This window comes from Cherax quadricarinatus, chromosome 18 (genome assembly GCF_038502225.1).
Source record: "Cherax quadricarinatus isolate ZL_2023a chromosome 18, ASM3850222v1, whole genome shotgun sequence".
NCBI lineage: Eukaryota > Metazoa > Arthropoda > Malacostraca > Decapoda > Parastacidae > Cherax > Cherax quadricarinatus.
The window spans coordinates 42,124,739-42,138,145 of NC_091309.1; the positions used below are offsets into that span (position 1 = coordinate 42,124,739).

The 13,407-nt window shown below is 43.6% G+C and overlaps 1 protein-coding gene across 1 annotated transcript in view; it reads left to right on the forward strand.

Annotated features, from left to right (window-relative positions):
• LOC128689512 (uncharacterized) overlaps window positions 1–13,407 on the forward strand; it is a 316,845-nt gene that overhangs the window by 78,859 nt on the left and 224,579 nt on the right. Inside the window, exons 5-6 of the mRNA XM_070086503.1 lie at window positions 8,381–8,517; window positions 9,624–9,688. Coding sequence (XP_069942604.1) covers window positions 8,381–8,517; window positions 9,624–9,688 — 202 coding nt within the window. The remainder of the gene's footprint in view (window positions 1–8,380; window positions 8,518–9,623; window positions 9,689–13,407) is intronic.

Below are 13,407 nucleotides of genomic sequence, written 5' to 3' on the forward strand. Positions count from 1 at the left end.
GAGAGGGAGGAGGTAGAGGTTGTAGGGGGCTTAGAAGAGAAGCAGGAAGGAGGGATAATTAAAGAGGGAAGATTGTTAGCGGACAAGATTAGGTTAAGGACATGTGAGTAGTCTGATTGGTAGGCTTGAGAGATTACCATCGCAGAGTGGGCAGCAGTGGCGAGTTGGCAGTTAGTTTTGTAGTCTAGTGTGGGTGTAGGTGTAGAAGGAGAGGTGATTGTAGTCTGTGTGTTGGTGTTTGAAGTGTGTAGAGTAGGAGGGGTAGACCAAGTGCGTGGGGTAACCCAGGCATTGGGGGTAGGGGTGGAAGGTATTGTAGGAGGGGGAGGTGCAGGGAAGGGGTTGGGGAGGGAGGGAGGTTGGCTTTCTCTGAGGGTGGAGAGAATGTCTTTTCTAGTAGGGCAGGAATTTGCAACTGCAGTGTGTGACCCACCGCAGTTAGAACATTTTAGGGGGAGGTTGCAAGTGTTCCAGAAGTGGCCAGTTGCTGAACATCTGGAGCAGGTTTGTGTGGAAGTGCATGAGATTTTGTCGTGGCCGAATTTGTAGCATTTCAGACATTGTGTGATGGGGTGAAAGTTTGGAGTGAAGAGGGAGTTTGGAGGAATGCGGATGGTCTTGGCAAGGATTCCTTGATTGAAGAGTGTAGAGGCGTCAGAAGGAGTTGAACAGCGTATTTTGAGGATGGTAGAGTTTTCAGGTCTATAAATATCGTCAACAGAGACTTTGTTCTTAGTACTAATGTCTTTGATTAAGTCTTCTTTGTCTGTGTCATAGGCAGTCAGGAGAGAATAGTCTACGTGTTTTGCGATCACTGTGCATTTGGCGCGGTGCTCAGGAGTCCAAATAATAGTGAAGCCTGCATTGAGAAGTTTTTGTCTGGTCTCGGTTGAGGTGTACGTTTCGTAAGAATGTCTGTCAAGAAGTAGTTTGAATCCAGAGTTGGTTTTAAAGACTTTATACTGAGGAGCGCCAGTGATCTGGTACAGTAAATTTCCAGGACAGATAGTGGCATGATCAGATTTAGAGTATTTGAGGTTAAGCGAGAAAGAATTGGGCTTGGAAGAGGTGGGGGCAGGGTAGGCCTTAGAAGCAGGAGTAGACAGAGTAGAGGCAGGTGTTGGCAGTAGAGGAGTGGTAAGGGGAAAGGAGGTGGAAGGCATTGCAGGCATCGTAAATTAGATGTGGGGGCCAATCCTGTGAGAAAAATTGGCTAGGCAAGTACGTGTGAAGTAGACACACGTACTTGCCTGGTTATAACTTTAAAGTTTCTTGTGGAGTCCGTCTCTGGAGGCACAGGACACTGAGGAGGTGAGCTGTAGCTTGATGGAGCACTGTGTGCCCTGAACTGGCTGTAAGGCGTGCAGACCACACGTACAGGCTGAGGCGTGGAGACTTCAGACAGCAACAGGAGTGCAGAGGGAAGCTTCCTGCCCTTGGGTAGGCAGCCACCGACGCACCAATCCTGATGGTGAAGACGAAGGTCCAGTAACCACCACTCGGTGAAGAGAGCAACTCTGGCTGTGAGCGATGAGGAGAGCCAACACTAGCTGAATGGCGAGCAGACTTCACATACAGGCTGAGGCGTGGAGACTTCAGACAGCAACAGGAGTGCAGAGGGAGGCTTCCTGCCCTTGGGTAGGCAGCCACCGACGCACCAATCCTGATGGTGAAGACGAAGGTCCAGTAACCACCACTCGGTGAAGAGAACAACTCTGGCTGTGAGCGATGAGGAGAGCCAACACTAGCTGAATGGCGAGCAGACTTCACATACAGGCTGAGGCGTGGAGACTTCAGACAACGGCGAGGAGAGGCAACACTGGCTGTATAGTGTGTAGACTACACGTAGTCTGGAGCGTGGAGGCTACAGATAGCAACAGGAGTGCAGAGGGAGGCTTCCTGCCCTTGGGTAGGCAACCACCGACGCACCAATCCTGAAGGTGAAGACGAAGGTTTAGTAACCACCACTCTGAGGATAGTCACACTCAACACGGGGTAATTAGAGAGGCGAGATCGTTCGTCGATGGAGCTGTGTGTCCAATGACGAAGATCAAGCGACAGTGCGGAGACTTAAATACTGTCGGAAGGAGAGGTGCAGAGTAGTAGTAGTAGTAGTAGTGAGAGTGTAGCCACTGAGAGGTCAGGTCCCTCTAAGATCCAATAGTTCTCACTTGAAAGGGTTGTCTAAGGCGTTTTCTGTACCAAGAGGCCATGTGTTGCAGTGTCTGACAAGATGAACATCAAAATGGTATACAATACCGACAGGTTGGTAGGTAAGACACATAGGCAACAGTTAGGCAACTTTATTCCGAAACGTTTCGCCTACACAGTAGGCTTCTTCAGTCGAATACAGAAAGTAGGCAGGAACAGTAGAGATGTGAAGACGATGTAATCAGTCCATCACCCTTGAAGTCGTAGAATTTGAGGTTGTCAGTCCCTCGGCCTGGAGAAGTTCAGTTCCATAGTCAGGAACTATCTGAAGATCAAGCGACAGTGCGGAGACTTAAATACTGTCGGAAGGAAAGGTGCAGAGTAGTAGTAGTAGTGAGAGTGTAGCCACTGAGAGGTCAGGTCCCTCTCAGATCCAACAGTGCTTCATGGAGATACAATAGTGCTTCATGGAGATACAATAGTGCTTCATGGAGATACAATAGTGCTTCATGGAGATACAATAGTGCTTCATGGAGATACAATAGAGCTTCATGGAGATGCAACAGTGCTTCATGGAAGTACAATAGTGCTTCATGAATACACAACAGTGCGTCATGGAAATACAATAGTTCTTCATGGAGGTACAATAGTGCTTCATGGAGGTATAATAGTGCTTCATGCAGGTACAATAGTGCTTCATGGAGGTACAATAGTGCTTCATGGAAGTACAATAGTGCTTCATGAAGGTACAATAGTGCTTCATGGAGGTACAATAGTGCTTCATGGAAGTACAATAGTGCTTCATGGAGGTACAATAGTGCTTCATGGAGGTACAATAGTGCTTCATGGAGGTACAATAGTGCTTCATGGAGTTACAATAGTGCTTCATGGAGGTACAATAGTGCTTCATGGAGTTACAATAGTGCTTCATGGAGGTACAATAGTGCTTCATGGAGTTACAATAGTGCTTCATGGAGGTACAATAGTGCTTCATGGAGTTACAATAGTGCTTCATGGAGTTACAATAGTGCTTCATGGAGGTACAATGGTGCTTCATGGAGTTACAATAGTGCTTCATGGAGGTACAATAGTGCTTCATGGAGGTACAATAGTGCTTCATGGAGGTACAATAGTGCTTCATGGAGTTACAATAGTGCTTCATGGAGGTACAATAGTGCTTCATGGAGTTACAATAGTGCTTCATGGAGGTACAATAGTGCTTCATGGAGGTACAATAGTGCTTCATGGAGTTACAATAGTGCTTCATGGAGGTACAATAGTGCTTCATGGAGGTACAATAGTGCTTCATGGAGGTACAATAGTGCTTCATGGAGGTACAATAGTGCTTCATGGAGGTACAATAGTGCTTCATGGAGGTACAATAGTGCTTCATGGAGTTACAATAGTGCTTCATGGAGGTACAATAGTGCTTCATGGAGGTACAATAGTGCTTCATGGAGGTACAATAGTGCTTCATGGAGGTACAATAGTGCTTCATGGAGTTACAATAGTGCTTCATGGAGGTACAATAGTGCTTCATGGAGTTACAATAGTGCTTCATGGAGGTACAATAGTGCTTCATGGAGGTACAATAGTGCTTCATGGAGGTACAATAGTGCTTCATGGAGGTACAATAGTGCTTCATGGAGGTACAATAGTGCTTCATGGAGTTACAATAGTGCTTCATGGAGGTACAATAGTGCTTCATGGAGGTACAATAGTGCTTCATGGAGGTACAATAGTGCTTCATGGAGGTACAATAGTGCTTCATGGAGTTACAATTGTGCTTCATGGAGGTACAATAGTGCTTCATGGAGGTACAATAGTGCTTCATGGAGTTACAATAGTGCTTCATGGAGTTACAATAGTGCTTCATGGAGGTACAGCAGTGCTTCATGGAGTTACAATAGTGCTTCATGGAGGTACAATAGTGCTTCATGGAGTTACAATAGTGCTTCATGGAGGTACAATAGTGCTTCATGGAGGTACAACAGTGCTTCATGGAGTTACAATAGTGCTTCATGGAGGTACAATAGTGCTTCATGGAGGTACAATAGTGCTTCATGCAGGTACAATAGTGCTTCATGGAGGTACAATAGTGCTTCATGGAGTTACAATAGTGCTTCATGGAGTTACAATAGTGCTTCATGGAGGTACAACAGTGCTTCATGGAGTTACAATAGTGCTTCATGGAGGTACAATAGTGCTTCATGGAGTTACAATAGTGCTTCATGGAGGTACAATAGTGCTTCATGGAGGTACAACAGTGCTTCATGGAGTTACAATAGTGCTTCATGGAGGTACAATAGTGCTTCATGGAGGTACAATAGTGCTTCATGCAGGTACAATAGTGCTTCATGGAGGTACAATAGTGCTTCATGCAGGTACAATAGTGCTTCATGGAGGTACAATAGTGCTTCATGGAGGTACAATAGTGCTTCATGGAGGTACAACAGTGCTTCATGGAGTTACAATAGTGCTTCATGGAGGTACAATAGTGCTTCATGGAGTTACAATAGTGCTTCATGGAGGTACAATAGTGCTTCATGGAGGTACAATAGTGCTTCATGGAGGTACAATAGTGCTTCATGGCGGTACAATAGTGCTTCATGGAGGTACAACAGTGCTTCATGGAGTTACAATAGTGCTTCATGGAGTTACAATAGTGCTTCATGGAGGTACAATAGTGCTTCATGGAGGTACAATAGTGCTTCATGGAGTTACAATAGTGCTTCATGGAGGTACAATAGTGCTTCATGGAGTTACAATAGTGCTTCATGGAGGTACAATAGTGCTTCATGGAGGTACAATAGTGCTTCATGGAGGTACAATAGTGCTTCATGGAGTTACAATAGTGCTTCATGGAGTTACAATAGTGCTTCATGGAGGTACAACAGTGCTTCATGGAGTTACAATAGTGCTTCATGGAGGTACAATAGTGCTTCATGGAGTTACAATAGTGCTTCATGGAGGTACAATAGTGCTTCATGGAGGTACAACAGTGCTTCATGGAGTTACAATAGTGCTTCATGGAGGTACAATAGTGCTTCATGGAGGTACAATAGTGCTTCATGCAGGTACAATTGTGCTTCATGGAGGTACAATAGTGCTTCATGCAGGTACAATAGTGCTTCATGGAGGTACAATAGTGCTTCATGGAGGTACAATAGTGCTTCATGGAGGTACAAAAGTCCTTCATGGAGTTACAATAGTGCTTCATGGAGGTACAATAGTGCTTCATGGAGTTACAATAGTGCTTCATGGAGGTACAATAGTGCTTCATGGAGGTACAATAGTGCTTCATGGAGTTACAATAGTGCTTCATGGAGGTACAACAGTGCTTCATGGAGTTGCAATAGTGCTTCATGGAGGTACAATAGTGCTTCATGGAGTTACAATAGTGCTTCATGGAGGTACAATAGTGCTTCATGGAGGTACAATAGTGCTTCATGGAGGTACAATAGTGCTTCATGGAGGTACAATAGTGCTTCATGGAGGTACAACAGTGCTTCATGGAGTTACAATAGTGCTTCATGGAGTTACAATAGTGCTTCATGGAGGTACAATAGTGCTTCATGGAGGTACAATAGTGCTTCATGGAGGTACAATAGTGCTTCATGGAGGTACAATAGTGCTTCATGGAGGTACAATAGTGCTTCATGGAGTTACAATAGTGCTTCATGGAGGTACAATAGTGCTTCATGGAGGTACAATAGTGCTTCATGGAGTTACAATAGTGCTTCATGGAGGTACAATAGTGCTTCATGGAGGTACAATAGTGCTTCATGGAGGTACAATAGTGCTTCATGGAGTTACAATAGTGCTTCATGGAGGTACAATAGTGCTTCATGGAGGTACAATAGTGCTTCATGGAGTTACAATAGTGCTTCATGGAGGTACAATAGTGCTTCATGGAGGTACAACAGTGCTTCATGGAGTTACAATAGTGCTTCATGGAGGTACAATAGTGCTTCATGGAGTTACAATAGTGCTTCATGGAGGTACAATAGTGCTTCATGGAGGTACAATAGTGCTTCATGGAGGTACAATAGTGCTTCATGGAGGTACAACAGTGCTTCATGGAGTTACAATAGTGCTTCATGGAGGTACAATAGTGCTTCATGGAGTTACAATAGTGCTTCATGGAGGTACAATAGTGCTTCATGGAGTTACAATAGTGCTTCATGGAGTTACAATAGTGCTTCATGGAGGTACAATAGTGCTTCATGGAGTTACAATAGTGCTTCATGGAGGTACAATAGTGCTTCATGGAGGTACAATAGTGCTTCATGGAGGTACAATAGTGCTTCATGGAGGTACAATAGTGCTTCATGGAGGTACAATAGTGCTTCATAGAGGTACAATAGTGCTTCATGGAGGTACAATAGTGCTTCATGGAGTTACAATAGTGCTTCATGGAGGTACAATAGTGCTTCATGGAGGTACAATAGTGCTTCATGGAGGTACAATAGTGCTTCATGGAGGTACAATAGTGCTTCATGGAGTTACAATAGTGCTTCATGGAGGTACAATAGTGCTTCATGGAGGTACAATAGTGCTTCATGGAGGTACAATAGTGCTTCATGGAGTTACAATAGTGCTTCATGGAGGTACAATAGTGCTTCATGGAGTTACAATAGTGCTTCATGGAGGTACAATAGTGCTTCATGGAGGTACAATAGTGCTTCATGGAGGTACAATAGTGCTTCATGGAGGTACAATAGTGCTTCATGGAGGTACAACAGTGCTTCATGGAGTTACAATAGTGCTTCATGGAGGTACAATAGTGCTTCATGGAGTTACAATAGTGCTTCATGGAGGTACAATAGTGCTTCATGGAGTTACAATAGTGCTTCATTAAGTTACAATAGTGCTTCATGGAGGTACAATAGTGCTTCATGGAGTTACAATAGTGCTTCATGGAGGTACAATAGTGCTTCATGGAGGTACAATAGTGCTTCATGGAGGTACAATAGTGCTTCATGGAGGTACAATAGTGCTTCATGGAGGTACAATAGTGCTTCATGGAGGTACAATAGTGCTTCATGGAGGTACAATAGTGCTTCATGGAGGTATAATAGTGCTTCATGCAGGTACAATAGTGCTTCATGGAGGTACAATAGTGCTTCATGGAGGTACAATAGTGCTTCATGGAGTTACAATAGTGCTTCATGGAGGTACAATAGTGCTTCATGGAGGTACAATAGTGCTTCATGGAGGTACAATAGTGCTTCATGGAGGTACAATAGTGCTTCATGGAGTTACAATAGTGCTTCATGGAGGTACAATAGTGCTTCATGGAGGTACAATAGTGCTTCATGGAGGTACAATAGTGCTTCATGGAGTTACAATAGTGCTTCATGGAGTTACAATAGTGCTTCATGGAGGTACAACAGTGCTTCATGGAGGTACAATTGTGCTTCATGGAGGTACAATAGTGCTTCATGGAGGTATAATAGTGCTTCATGCAGGTACAATAGTGCTTCATGGAGGTACAATAGTGCTTCATGGAGGTACAATAGTGCTTCATGGAGTTACAATAGTGCTTCATGGAGGTACAATAGTGCTTCATGGAGGTACAATAGTGCTTCATGGAGGTACAATAGTGCTTCATGGAGGTACAATAGTGCTTCATGGAGTTACAATAGTGCTTCATGGAGGTACAATAGTGCTTCATGGAGGTACAATAGTGCTTCATGGAGGTACAATAGTGCTTCATGGAGTTACAATAGTGCTTCATGGAGTTACAATAGTGCTTCATGGAGGTACAACAGTGCTTCATGGAGGTACAATTGTGCTTCATGGAGGTACAATAGTACGTCTTGTTTGTACAGAACATTTCCAGGTGATAGATAACCACTTACAATTATTGTGTTAAGACTAGATACATGGACACCTAGATGTGTATAGGTAAAAATTCACCCTGAAGGTTGGATGCTCAGTTAATTTAAAAATTTATTTAATTATTTAATGTAATATTTTAAGGGCAATAAACCCAACAGTAATGTTTACTCGCTATGTAAATTAAAAAATAGTCACTTGTGTTTATTACAATGACTTAACTTTGCTAATGATAGTTTCTTTAAAAAAACTTTAACTTCAACTTATGATGCTCAAGAGTTCCTTCATGAATTTTATTCTTTACAAATATTATGCTCTTGAAAGTGCTCTCTTACTGGTAACAACTGGCACTCCCAACTTTTCCTGTTACCTCCTTTTCTTCTTCTAGGATTCTGATATATGCCTGTCAGCGCTTCACATTGGTGCCATCTCCAACAGAGGAGGTAGTTTCTCCATCATCCGGAGCACAGAAAAGCCTGAAACAGTCGACGGCAGCACCTTGAATAGGATTAATTCACAAAGCAGGTGAGACTGTCGCTGATGAAAGTGGTAGATAAAGGCAGCATTTGTCCAAGAGGAAGGAGCAGTTTCGAGACCAACACAGGTGGGCTCCCTGTTGACGCTGCAATGGCTCACCGTTCGGGTATTGATTACACAACTTTTACGTGTCTTCAGATACACCTACGCACCAAGTAGATTTTTTCCTCTCTGAATAATGAACTGATATCGTTTACGAAACATTTAATACCAGCTTTAGACCAAAAAGGGATACGCAGAAACAACTGGCAGTTTGGGGTGGGGGGGTGGGAATGAGAAATGGAAAGAACACATGTAATTATATCTTTTTGGTAAGAAGACTGACTTGAAAATTTTCTTGTCTAGGGTAAAACGGTTTAACATCAGTCTTTTATCAAGGGAAACATTGACTGTTGCAGCTAACAGAAACTCTGGTTTATCTTGTTAAAGCTCACTCCTCAACGTAAAGTAGTATATTATAGTCTTATTCTGTATTAATTGGTTTTATATCAGAAGGAAACAGCTGATCGGAACGAAATAACAGGTGTTTGGTTATATTAGGTCAGATAATGCTCATTCGGTCATCTCCTGACTGAATGACCATTCCGTCAGGAAATGATTAATAGAAGAACGTTCACTCATGGATGAAAGGTGAAGTGTTTATTCAGATGACAAGTAGAGGGTAATGTTCATTCCGGAGAGACAGGTAGGTAGAGGGTAACGTTCATTCCGGAGAGACAGGTAGAGGGTAATGTTCATTCCGGAGAAACAGGTAAAGCACAGAGTTCATTTAAATAACAGAGAGAAGTAAGTGTTCATTCAGGGATAACAGGTAGAGAGAATTGTTCATTCTGTGATGACTTCTAGAAGACAGTGTTTACTCGGATATAACAGATACATGGTAATGTTTATTCAAGATTAACAGACAAATAAATGCTAGAGTCAGGAAATTATTAATTAAGAAAATTATCTTTAGATATGTAATGCAGAGGACTGTCTTATGTAAGAGGGGAAAATGACATGACTCAGGAGATACGAGATACGAGAAAGTTAAAGACGATTGAGTGAACATTATTTTCTTCTGTTGAAAAGCTATAGCTCTTGTCTCTTTACAGGGATACACTCACCTCTAAAGCAGTGTATAAAATTGTGAAGACAAGTCCTGCTGTTACTCGGGAAGGTAAGTACTGGTAGCCTGTTCCTGACTGATATCAGTAGAATAATTCCTCTCCTTGTTTCCCATCACTCAGGAGGGTAAATCTGCCTCTTATCACTCAGGAGGGTGAGTCCGTCCATTATAAATCAATTCGTTGTTGTTACTCAAGTGCTTAAGTCAGATAACAGCTTTCACTCAGGAAGGAAAGTTGATAAGTTCCTTACTCTCAGCCAGGGCTCTTACTCACGAAGGAAAGTTGATCACGTCCCTTCTCTCAGCCAGGGCTCTCAGCCAGGGCTCTTACTCACGAAGGAAAGTTCATCACTTCCTTGTTCTCAACCAGGGCTCTCAGCCAGGGGTTTCACTCAAGAAGGAAAGTTGATCAATTGCTTGCTCTAAGCCAGGGCTCTCAGTCAGGGCTCTCAGGTAGGGCCCTCACCCAGGGCTCTTACTCAAGCAGGAAAGTTGATCAGTTCCTTGCTCTCAGCCAGGGCTCTCAGCCAGGGTTCTCAGTCAGGGCTCTCAGCCAGGATTCTCAGCCAGGGTCCTCAGCCAGGACTCTCAGCCAGAGCTCTCAGTAAGGGCTCTCAGCCAGGGCTCTCAGCTAGGGCTCTCACTCAGGAGAGTAAGTCAGTGCCTTGTTCTCCTGCATGAAGGTAAACCAGTCATTTATTATCATTCAGAAAGGTATGAAAATCAGTTCTTTGCTTTAACTCAGTAGTATAAGAAAGTCACCAAACTATTACTCAGTAAAGTAACTCAATTCCTTGCTTATAGTCAGGAGGGATTTTCTTTTATCATATTCACTGAATCAAAAAGGTGCCGTGACCTGTCATTTTCAAATTGTATCACCTGTCATCTACGTGTATTTTCCATTGATCTATCTTATCTTTAAAGATTCTCTTTACTTTTCCAAACATCTGTTTATAATAACAAGGAGGATGGGGGGGGGGTTCCTTGAAACTTTTCTGTACACAAGAAAACTGTTAACCTAATCATTGTATTATCCATGTAATAAGAAATGTAAAAAATCATATTTATTTAAAAATACATGTGTTATTATTATATAGTTTTTTAGTCTCTTCCTTCCTTCATTTTATCCTGTTACGTCCATCCCTTTCTTCAAGTCTGGCGCCACATGACTGTCCTGTTTCCTTCACTCTAACACCTTAAGTTGTCTCCTTCACTCTCCTACCATGCAAAACTTTGGCTCATTTACTCTTTTACCGTGCAAACTCTTGTACCATGGAGACTCTTGTACCATGCAGACTCTTGTACCATGGAGACTCTTGTACCATGCAGACTCTTGTAACATGGAGACTCTTGTACCATGCAGATTATAGAACCATGGAGACTCTTGTACCATGCAGACTCTTGTACCATGGAGACCCTTGTACCATGCAGACTCTTGTACCATGCAGACTCTTGTACCATGGAGACTCTTGTACCATGCAGACTCTTGTACCATGGAGACTCTTGTACCATGCAGACTCTTGTACCATGGAGACCCTTGTACCATGCAAACTCTTGTACCATGCAAACACTTGTACCATGGAGACTCTTGTACCATGCAGACTCTTGAACCATGCAGACTCTTGTACCATGCAGACTCTTGAACCATGGAGACTCTTGTACCATGCAGACTCTTGTACCATACAGATTCTTGTACCTTGCAGGCTCTTGTACCATGGAGACTCTTGTACCATGCAGACTCTTGTACCATGCAGACTCTTGTACCATACAGATTCTTGTACCATGCAGGCTCTTGCACCATGCAGACTCTTGTACCATGCAGACTCTTGTACCATGCAGACTCTTGTACTGTGCAGACTCTTGTACCATGCAGACTCTTGTACCATGCAGACTCTTGTACCATACAGATTCTTGTACCATGCAGGCTCTTGTACCATGCAGACTCTTGTACCATGCAGACTCTTGTACTATGCAGACTCTTGTACCATACAGATTCTTGTACCATGCAGGCTCTTGTACCATGCAGACTCTTGTACCATGCAGACTCTTGTACCATGCAGACTCTAGCACCATGCAGATTCTTGTACCATGCAGACTCTTGCACCATGGAGACTCTTGTACCATGCAGACTCTTGTACCATGTAGACACTTGTACCATGGAGACTCTTGTACCATGCAGACTCTTGTACCATGCAGACTCTTGTACCATGCAGACTCTTATACCATGCAGACACTTGTACAATGCAGACTCTTGTACCATGCAGACTCTCGTATCATGCAGACTCTTGTACCATGCAGACTCTTGTACCATGCAGACTCTTGTACCATGCAGACTCTTGTACTATGCAGACTCTTGTACCATGCAGAGTCTTGTACCATGCCGACTCTAGTAGCATGCAGAATCTTGTACCATGCAGACTTGTACCATGGAGACTCTTGTGCCATGCAGATTATAGAACCATGGAGACTCTTGTACCATGCAGACTCTTGTACCATGGAGACCCTTGTACCATGCAGACTCTTGTACCATGCAGACTCTTGTACCATGGAGACTCTTGTACCATGCAGACTCTTGTACCATGGAGACTCTTGTACCATGCAGACTCTTGTACCATGGAGACCCTTGTACCATGCAAACTCTTGTACCATGCAAACACTTGTACCATGGAGACTCTTGTACCATGCAGACTCTTGAACCATGCAGACTCTTGTACCATGCAGACTCTTGAACCATGCAGACTCTTGTACCATGGAGACCCTTGTACCATGCAGACTCTTGTACCATGCATACTCTTGTACCATGGAGACTCTTGTACCATCCAGACTCTTGTACCATGGAGACTCTTGTACCATGCAGACTCTTGTACCATGGAGACCCTTGTACCATGCAAACTCTTGTACCATGCAAACACTTGTACCATGGAGACTCTTGTACCATGCAGACTCTTGAACCATGCAGACTCTTGTACCATGCAGACTCTTGAACCATGGAGACTCTTGGACCATGCAGACTCTTGTACCATACAGATTCTTGTACCTTGCAGGCTCTTGTACCATGCAGACTCTTGTACCATGCAGACTCTTGTACCATGCAGACTCTTGTACCATACAGATTCTTGTACCTTGCAGGCTCTTGTACCATGCAGACTCTTGTACCATGCAGACTCTTGTACCATGCAGACTCTTGTACCATACAGATTCTTGTACCATGCAGGCTCTTGCACCATGCAGACTCTTGTACCATGCAGACTCTTGTACTGTGCAGACTCTTGTACCATGCAGACTCTTGTACCATACAGACTCTTGTACCATACAGATTCTTGTACCATGCAGGCTCTTGTACCATGCAGACTCTTGTACCATGCAGACTCTTGTACTATGCAGACTCTTGTACCATACAGATTCTTGTACCATGCAGGCTCTTGTACCATGCAGACTCTTGTACCATGCAGACTCTTGTACCATGCAGACTCTAGCACCATGCAGATTCTTGTACCATGCAGACTCTTGCACCATGGAGACTCTTGTACCATGCAGACTCTTGTACCATGTAGACACTTGTACCATGGAGACTCTTGTACCATGCAGACTCTTGTACCATGCAGACTCTTGTACCATGCAGACTCTTATACCATGCAGACACTTGTACCATGCAGACTCTTGTACCATGCAGACTCTCGTATCATGCAGACTCTTGTACCATGCAGACTCTTGTACCATGCAGACTCTTGTACCATGCAGACTCTTGTACTATGCAGACTCTTGTACCA